Here is a 9,799-nt window from a genome sequence, read left to right as displayed (position 1 = left end):
AAAAAATATTAAAGTTGCACGTGGATATCCACACAGTGCCTAGCAATGCCTAAATTGAGGTGCCCTCCGACACCTACCTGAAAAGTAGGCGTGGCTAGGCACAATAGATGGGCATCATTAGGTATCCGAGTTAGCCACTGATAAAGCCTGGCCTAATATACTGGTACCTATCTTTATGGTGCCTAGTGATGCCTAGGCATTGCTAATTGTGATTCTATAAGCGATACCTAGCGGTTGATTAACAAACATGCCGACCAGTGCCTAGAAGGTAGATGCAGTTTGGCACCATTTATAGAATCCGGCCCAATCAGTCTCAATTCCTGCAGCCCTCCACTGGTATTTATGCTTAAATCAGTAGTGATTAACATAGTCTTAAGTACTTATTCTAACATTAATTGTGCATTTACTAACAATTGTACACAGTCATGGATCATCCCCTAAAAGTTATAGTTTCATATTTAATGAAAAGCTACTGTCATGATATGGTCATTGAACTCAGTTGCTGTGTATAATTAATTGGACCAGCTCAGCACCTGGGAAATCCAGAGCTACAATTCCCCATCTGATCTTCTCTTTTTCTTTACTCTCTAGATATTTGTACAGACGATAGTTTATTCTGTCAGCTACTGAGCTGGGATAGGCTCCCCAACTGTAAGCTGAACAAAATGTTAGATATATTTTCTCACGGTCACCATTTTGTGCTGAATTTAAATTCTCTTCAACATTGTTCCATTTCCAACCTATATCAAATAATGTTGGTATACGATATTTATCAGCTATAAGAAGGGAATTATAGGAAATACTCATGAAAGGACCCTTGAAATTCTGTAATATGATAATTTTTCCTCTTACTTGGCCAAGGGTGGGGATGTGATTAGATAACCAGAACTTAGAGTATCCAGCTTGCCTGATATAGCAAAACACAACTTTATAGAATTTTTCTGTGTTATTAGCAGCCTGATATTCTTCCCTGATACGCATGAGGATAGTTTCGCGTGGATGCTGGTGCAAGAAACGACATGTATCGTCCAAAACATTATTGAAGAAGTAATACTGGTATTTCACACCATGGTGGATAGGCAGGGTATTAGCAAAATGCCTACAGCGCACATCAACAAATCGTATACCAGCTTCATATTGTGAAGAGAGGCTCCAGCTCTGGCACTGAATTAAAGGCCCACCTTACAGACTCAGGCTGTTATGGGTTCCAGGAATGGAGAGATCAGAGATGTACCTTCCATCTGGAATTGAGGACATCCAGTCAGGGTTTTTAACTGTAGGATCAGGTGTATTATCAACATCTTTTCTCTGACTATTTCCCATGATGACTTGATATCAGCACCACTGCCTGTAAAATATAGTAAGTTAGAATTTAATCAGAATTGTTCCTAAATATCTTCATTGACTCCTGACATCACTGTTACCAGTTTACCATTTACATGGCTGACCCCATCTTCTACACTTGTACCCTTCATGTATTATAGCAACAACTGATTGGTTTGGTTTGGTTTATTTATATCCCACCCTCACCCAGGGCGGGTTACAAACTTATATACAAAAATACATACAAGATCAACAATAAATACACCCACAATACAGAGCAAAAATACAAACAATAAAATACATAGGCGACCAGCACCTTATTGTCATCATCGCTTCCTTATTAACAACACAGTCTCATATCCTGTATTTCATCTGACAAAAAAAGATGCCGTTTAAGCAATCTTTTAAAAATCAGTATATTCGGTTGCCGATGAATATACTCAGCGAGATTGTTCCATTCCATATACAATAGAATATACTATCCCTAAACATTGTAATTATAATTATACATTGACAATGTAAAATTACTCATTGTATAATTATACATTGACATTGGCATTGTAATTATACATACAATTCTGACATACATGTATACTAGTGTTTCCCCTTAAGGTGCATATGTGCATGGCCTCTGCACAATTTGTGGCATGGCTACACATACAGCACCTTTAACTACCCATAATCTTCAGGGGCTCTTCGGCTGCTATTGAGCACTGTGAGCATGCTCAAAACTCACAAGAACCTTGGACATGCACACAAAACACAGATTCTTACCTGCTGCAAAAATAGATGATGTCCGATTAGACACATACAGCAAGTCTCTCAAATTGTTCCTCTACATTTTTCAAATGGAGAAAAACGAGAGCCTGCTCCTAACTTGTGAGGAATGTCTATAGTGATCATGTAATGGAGAATGGGCTTGGGTGCCCATCACTTCCAGGGGGTATTTCCAGCTAGAGTATTGAAGCAAACCTACAAAAGGCCTGTGTATCTGGGGGGCTGGCTTTTTTGTTGGTGGTGGTGTGTTTCTCAGTGAGAGAAGTTGTCCACAATTAAGGTATGCTGAGAGAGTTTCTCTTCAGGGCTGGCTAGATCTTGGGTAGAGAGAGGAGCTTCCCAGTGTGGCTTGGCCTAACCAGTAAAGAGGAATTGAGAGGAGCAGAGCAGCTCTGAAATCTAAAGTGGGAGTATGTAGCTGTGAATAGCAAGAGAAATCGGCAGAGGGTCTAAAGCAGTGGTCTCAAACACGCGGCACGCGGGCCGCATGCGGCTCTCCAGGTCTATTTTGCGGCCCATGGTCTGGATGCGATCAAGACAGCATTTCTCTTCCCCCTTCCCATCTTTTTGGAGCAGCAGCGTGTCTGACCAGCTCAGTCCATCGTTTTGTTCAAAGCCACGGGTTGGCGGCTCCTCGCACTATCCACTCCTGCATCGGAAGCCTCTCCGACGTTACAACATCACAGAGGCTTCAGACACAGGCACGGATCTCGCGAGGAACTGCCACCCACGGCTTTGAATGGAAAGATCAACTGAGCCGGCCAGACACGCTGCTGCTCCACAAGGAAGGGAACGGAAGGGGAGGGGAAAGAGAAATGCTTTTGCTGCAAAGGAAAGGGGGACCCTAGGGAAATGCTGCTGCTGCTGCTGTACAGGGAAAGGGATAGGGAGGGGAAGGGGAAGGGGAAGAGAAATGCCTCTCCTGCACAGGAAAGGGGGAAGGGAAATGCTGCTGCTGCATAGGGAAAGGGACGGGGAGGGAAAGGGGAAGAGAAATGCTTCTGCTGCACAGGAAAGGGGGAAGGGAAATGCTGCTTCTGTTGCTGCTGCACCCAATTGGGGAAAGAGAGGGAAGGAAGGAGAAAGGAGAGGAGAGGAACAAGCGAAGCCTCTTAACATCATCCTATGCCCTCTCATTCCAGAGCTTCCTTTCAAATGAAAGAGACTCCACTCATGCACATTTATGCCATGTAGGTATTTAAACATCTCTATCATATCTCCCCTTTCCCACCTTTCCTCCACAGTATACAGATTGAGATCTTTAAGTTTGTCCCCATACGCCTTATGACAAAGACCATGCACCATTTTAATAGCCTTCCTCTGGACTGACTCCATCCTTTTTATATCTTTTTGAAAATGCGGCATCCAGAATTGTACACAATATTCTAAATGAGGTCTCACCAGAGTCTTATACAGGGGCATCAATACCTCCTTTTTCCTACTGGCCATATCTTTTCCTATGCACCCTAGAATCCTTCTAGCTTTTACTATCACCTTTTCAACCTGTTTGGTCACCTATAGATCATCACATACAATCACACCTAAATCCTGCTCTTCTGCCGTGCACATAACTTCTTCACCCCCTAAACTGTACCATTCCCTTGGGTTTTTGTAGCCCAAATGCATGAACTTGCATTTCTTAGCATTAAATTCTAGCTGCAAAATTTTAGACCATTCTTCAAGCTTCACCAGGTCTTTCATCATGTTATTCACACCATCCAGCGTGTCTACTCTATTGCAAATTTTGGTATCATCCGCAAAGAGACAAATCTTACCCAACAGCCCTGCTGCAATATCGTTTATAAAAATGTTAAAAAGAACAGGCCCAAGAATAGAACTATGAGGCACACCACTGGTAACATAACTTTCCTCAGAGCGATCTCCATTGATCACCACCCTCTGTCGTCTTCCACTCAACCAGTTCTTGACCCAGTTTGTCACTTTGGGACACATCCTGAGGGCACTCAGTTTATTTATTAAATGTCTGTGTGGAACACTGTCAAAGGTTTTGCGAAAATCTAAATACACCACATCAATCGCACTCCCTCCATCTAGTTCTCGGGTCACCCAGTCAAAGAAATTGATAAGATTTGTCTGACAAGACCTACCTCTAGTGAATCCATATTGCCTCCAGTCCTGTAATCCATAAAATTCCAGAAACTTTACCATTCTCTGTTTTAAAAATGTTTCCATTAATTTGCTTACCACAGAAGTCAGACTTACCAGCCTGTAATTCCCTACTTCTTCCTTACTTCCATTTTTGTGAAGAGGGATCACATCCACCCCTCTCCAGTCCTCCGGTACCACTCCCGACACTAGAGACTCATTGAAAAGGTCAGTCAATGGAGCCACCAGAACTTCCCTAAGTTCCTTCAGCACCCTTGGATGTAGAAACTTAGGGAAGTTCTGGTAGCTCAGCTGGCTGACCTTTTTAATGAGTCTCTGAAGTCGGGAGTGGTACCAGAGGACTGGAGAAGGATGGATGTGGTCCCTCTCCACAAAAGTGGACGAAAGAAAGAAGTAGGGAATTACAGGTCGATAAGTCTGACTTCTGTATTAAGTAAATTAATGGAAATACTTTTAAAACAGAGACCGGTGAAGTTTCTAGAATCCTGTGGATTACAGGTCTAGAGGCAACATGAAAAATGCTTATAGGAAACTCTAATGGGTTAAAGGACTTAAACCCTATCTCACCCATTAAGCAATGTTTAACGTAACAATAACCTTGGTACTCTCAGTCTTTGATTACTGCAATGTAATCTTGCAGGGCATTCAGAAGTACATGATCAGGCAGATTTAAATGGTACAAAATGTAGCAGTAAGATTTCTACTGGGAATATCGAGGCAGACAAGAGCCACCCCACTACTGAAAGAGATACACTGGCTCCCAATTGAAAGCAGTGTGAAATTCAAGATCTTATTGCTGAAGCAAAATCATTCATCTCTCAGAACAGCAATATCTAGCGTCCAGACTGTATTACCATGCATCAGCATGCGCCCTGCCTCAAGCCAAGTATAGCTATTGGAAATACCCTCCTTCAGAGACATCAAATATAAAAGCATTAGGGCAAGAATATTCTCCATGATGGTTCCAAGGTGGTAAAACTTCCTTCTGAATGAATTACAACTAGAAAAGGACACCAGATAGTTCAAGAAAGGGATAAAGACCATCTTCTTCACAGACTACTTTAACTAATAAAGCAACATAGAGGAAATAGCTGGATAATCCCCATTAGGAACATAACATAGAATACGATAAAAGTATTATGTGTGCATATAAGTAGGATTTCGTATGAACAAAGTACATACCAGTATTATATATGTATATACGTAAAATGATTGACTATGGTATAAATGTGTCTGCATTGAAAGCCATCTAAAAAACGCTAACTCTGTATTGTAACACCTTTACAGAAGCTCATGTATTGTAATACCATTATAGAAGCTTATGTAAATTGCTCTGAACTAACTCCCCAGTCATTAGTAGCACTATAGAAGCTTTCAATAAACAATAACCCATTCCAAAATCTGAAATATGCCTGGTCTCAAGGACTCTGGATAAAGGATTGTTTACCTGTAGTTGCAAATGCAAGGAAACCCTAGCCAAGGGGATTAATCTAAGAATCTAGTTGTAGTTCCAGGCCAAATTACTCAAATCAGACCTGAAAGTCAAAAGATATAAACTGTCCCGAAACAGGGGTGAAGGGGGAACTAACAACTTTGTAGACTGTGCACACAGTACAATGGGTGGCCAGTGAAAGTCAGGGATTATAGATTTCTCCTAGGTCAGTGGTTCTCAAACCTGTCCTGAGGGACTCCCAGCTAGTCGGGTTTTCAGGATATCCACAATGAATATTCATAACGGAGATTTGCATGCAATGCCTCCAATGCATGCAAATCTCTCTCATGAATATTCATTAAGGATCTCCTGAAAACCCAACTGGCTGGGAGTCTCCCAGGACAGGTTTGAGAACCACTGCCCTAGGTAGTTCTTTGGAATTACATAAATAGTAAAGTTTTAATGTAAGTGAGAAACTTCCCAAGTGCACTGTCTTTATGTGCTCTTTTCTGTAAATAATCCCTACGGAGCCCTGCTGAATTCCTATCTGGGATGACTTGTCCCAGATTCAGTTCACCCATTTACCCCCAGTCACAGAGTGAAATATGTACAGGTTACCTCTGGTTATTGTAGGAATTTAACTTTTTCTAACTTTAACTCTGGGTCTGTCCTTGCACTTCTGCAGGTAGTAGCTGAACTCTGTCCCAGAGGATCCTTCATCTACAGTGCAGACAAATACCTTTTTTACTTTTTGTAAAAGCTCGAGTCAGTCTAAATCCTCTCACCTTTTTGAAAATCCTCTTGCTTGCTTCAGTCCTAGGAAATTAGGGACTCCTGCAGTGTATTGTTGAGTTCCAGATCCCCAAACAACCTCTGGTCTGTATATCTGTGTATTCTCGCTCTATGCTCTCTCGTAGCTCCTTCAGAGGCATCCCAGAGATCTAGCAGTTCATGAAATTTAACCCCGTCACTGCAAGCAGAATTAATCCAGCAACTTCCATGAATTTCACTGGCCTGCTCTAAATAAATCTAAACTAGGTTTTGCCATTAGCTGTCTATAGGAATTTTCTTGAGTTCAAAAGAACATAAGACACCTGAGGGAGGCACCAATTCGGGACACAGAATGAAAGGAAAGATGACGAGGAGTACATTGGGACATAGAAAGGAGGAGGGTCGGGTTTGGACAGGAAGGGAGGGACCTTAAGTGCCTGGGCCAATCATGGCCTTAGGCCCCTCCCCGGTATATCCCATTCCAGCGAAGGCTGGCCTGCCGGCCAGACGCAGGAAGGACCTGTCTCGACCAACCATCTAAAAAAGGTTAGGGGGTCTGGGTGGGGTTAGGAGGGTCCTGGTGGAGGAGGGCGGGTCCAGCTAGGGGAAGACCTTGGGGGATCAGGGTATGTTACCTTTGGGGGATAGAGTGTCCAACAGGAGGGACTGGGCATCTCTCCTGCCAGCAAACTTTCAGGGGCAGCGGCCAGAAACAGGAGGGACCAGTCTGGCCAGCCATCTAGAAAAGGTTAGGGAGATCCAGGGGGGTTATGGGGGTCCTGGTGGGCATGGGGGTGTCCTGGTCAGGGTGAGGGGATCCAGGTGGGGGTGGCCTTGGGAGGTCTGGGTGGGCTACCTTTGGGGGTGTGGGGGGTCTGGCAGGAGGGACTGGACATCTTTCCTGCCAGTGAACTTTGGGGGGGTGTCCAGCAGGAGAGAGTGAGTATCTCTCCTACTGGAGAACTTTCAGGGGTCATGGCGGGTGCTGGGCAGGATGAACTGTGCATCCTCCTGCCAGCGAACATTGGGGAAGGGGGCGGCCGGACGCAGGAAGGACCCATCTCGCCAGCCATCTAAAAAAGGTTAGGGAGGCTCCAAGTGGGGCTAGGGGGGTTCTGGTCAGAGTGAGGGGGTCCAGGTGGGTGGCCTTGGAAGGACGGGTGGGCTTCCTTTGGGGGGTGGGGGTTGTCCGGCAGGCAGTGAACTTTCGGGGGGTTGTCCGGCAGGAGAGATTGGGTATCTCCCCTGCTGGGGAACTATGCCTTTGCTTTTGTGTATCATACAAAACATCTTGAAATATCTGGATTTTTAATCCCCAAAACTGTTTATATCTATTTTTAAAGAACATTTTTAAAATCCACATCTTGGCAGGCAAAAGTGCCACCAAGGTCACTAATGAAGCTTTAGCTATTTCTCTATCAGTAGTTTCTAAGATAGTTGAAATATCCTGAGAAGCTTCATCCTGACCATCCAATTGTTGATTCTGTGAACTTTTTAACAGGTAAATAATAAAATCTTGAGAAAAAGGAGGAATAGTTTCTTCAGGAACAGAAAATATTTCTTAAAAATATCTTTTCAACATTTCTCTAGGTATTACAGAAAGCACCTGGGAAAAGTTCAAGAAACAAAAGTTATTATTTCAAGAATTGTTTTCCAATAATTCAATTTTTCTCCTCAAGTTAGTAATATCTTTCATCACAACATCTTGCATCTGACGAATCTCCTTCAAATCCTTTTTAATATTAACTACTTGAGTTTTAAAGATCCAATATATGTCTTCACAATTTTTTGTTCTCTCATCAAGATATTGAATTTGAGGACACAAAGATTTCACATGATTTGCAACTAAGTCCCGTAAAGAATCTAATGTTACCTCAGATGATAATTAAAAAATTGAAGCAAATTTAGAGTAGTAATTTGCTCACCAAACAGTGTCCCATCCACAGTTCCTCCAGCAGCATCCCCCCTCTCCCTCTCTGATGTTGAAGGCATCGCAGAATCAGAATATAAAACCATCCCCACTGACCGGGAAGATTCCAAATCCACAGCCAATTGAACATGAGCCTCAGGTTCAGGAACATTCTCTGGCAGTAGCGTTTCTAAACCCTACTGTGGAGAACTAGCGTTCTGCAGTTCAGAGAAAGGAGCTCTATCGTCAAGGCTCAGCATTGTATCAAGCACAGGAGATCAACCAGACTTCCACTCTTTGCCAGGATTTCCAGTGCTCTACCCTCCGACGAACACTCTGTTTCCAGCCTCCTCAGAAATTCATCAGTTCTGAAATGACCGACTCCAGGTGCCATGAGGCACCAACGGCACTCCTTCCCTGTCGCTTCGGCATAAAGAAATCTGGCAGGAAATCAGGTGAGTGCGGCCATCTTGATTCCTGCTGTTTGTTTTAATGATAGCAAGTGATCTGGAAATTGCACCTGAGGCTTTCATAGAAAAAAATTAGATCTTAGAAGTTGTGAGACAAACGTCAGTGTTTCTATGTGTATAAGGTAATCGTTTACACCTTCTCTGTCTGTTGTGGGTTGTCATTGATTGTGTTTTAGAAGTTATCCTGTGAACCACCAAGAACATTGGATTGGCAGAATATATGAGAAATGTACTTGAAATAAATAAATAAAATTACTAGCTGAAGATGGCAGTTTTCAGATAAGACAGTCTAGGTGAATTGTTAAAATGGGTCATAGTTAAATTGCTTTAAAAGTTGTCCTCTTGGAACTTTCTTGTTTGGTCACATGTAGGAAAAGCAAAAGAAACACTTTTCTCTTATTTGATCAGGTAACATTGTAATACAAATGTTTATAAATGTCCCCTATATGAAGATATCATGCAAAGTTTCTCATATAAAATCAAAATTAAAGGGCTACTGTTACTTTAGCCACTCAGGATCAAGGTATACACAACTATCAGTCTGGTAGCTTAGTAGCAGTACAGATGATCCCTGTAGGGCACATGAGGATAAATATACCATCCCCTGCCTACAATCCTAGTCACTCAGGGACTTTTTTGCAAAGGTATTCTAACGGATTTAGCACATACTAATGAATTAGTGTGGCAGGCAGCCCATGGGTTATTTGGCATGTAGTGCACCCTAGTGTATTAATTCCATTAGCACACCTTAGTAAAAGAACTCTGTTTCTTGGTAGTAAGAAATGTCTCCTTAGGCTTTCTTAGAAAAATGCAAAAATGTAAAGTCTGGTGTATCATAAGAGACTTACATTCAGCAGAGGTATACAGTAAGTACTTTCTAGAAAGAAAATTACAAAAACCTGTATTATACATTTATTTATTTAATTCATTTTCTATCCCGTTTCTCCCAAAGAGCTCAGAACGGGTTACAGGTTAAACATACATAACATA

The 9,799-nt window shown here is 42.4% G+C and overlaps 1 protein-coding gene across 1 annotated transcript; it reads right to left on the bottom strand.

The window, feature by feature from the left end:
• Positions 1–303: 303 nt before the first annotated feature.
• Positions 304–6,517, bottom strand: LOC117360796 (1-phosphatidylinositol phosphodiesterase-like). The gene is given in 2 exon segments (XM_033945182.1): positions 304–1,348; positions 6,445–6,517. A coding segment is annotated over 1 exon segment (828 nt). The 5' UTR covers positions 1,324–1,348; positions 6,445–6,517; the 3' UTR covers positions 304–495.
• Between the last annotated feature and the right edge of the window lie 3,282 nt (positions 6,518–9,799).

The sequence above is a fragment of the Geotrypetes seraphini genome, chromosome 5 (genome assembly GCF_902459505.1).
Source record: "Geotrypetes seraphini chromosome 5, aGeoSer1.1, whole genome shotgun sequence".
Taxonomy (NCBI): domain Eukaryota; kingdom Metazoa; phylum Chordata; class Amphibia; order Gymnophiona; family Dermophiidae; genus Geotrypetes; species Geotrypetes seraphini.
The sequence above is the reverse complement of the archived record's forward strand: the minus strand, read 5'-3'. Positions and strand labels throughout refer to the sequence as shown.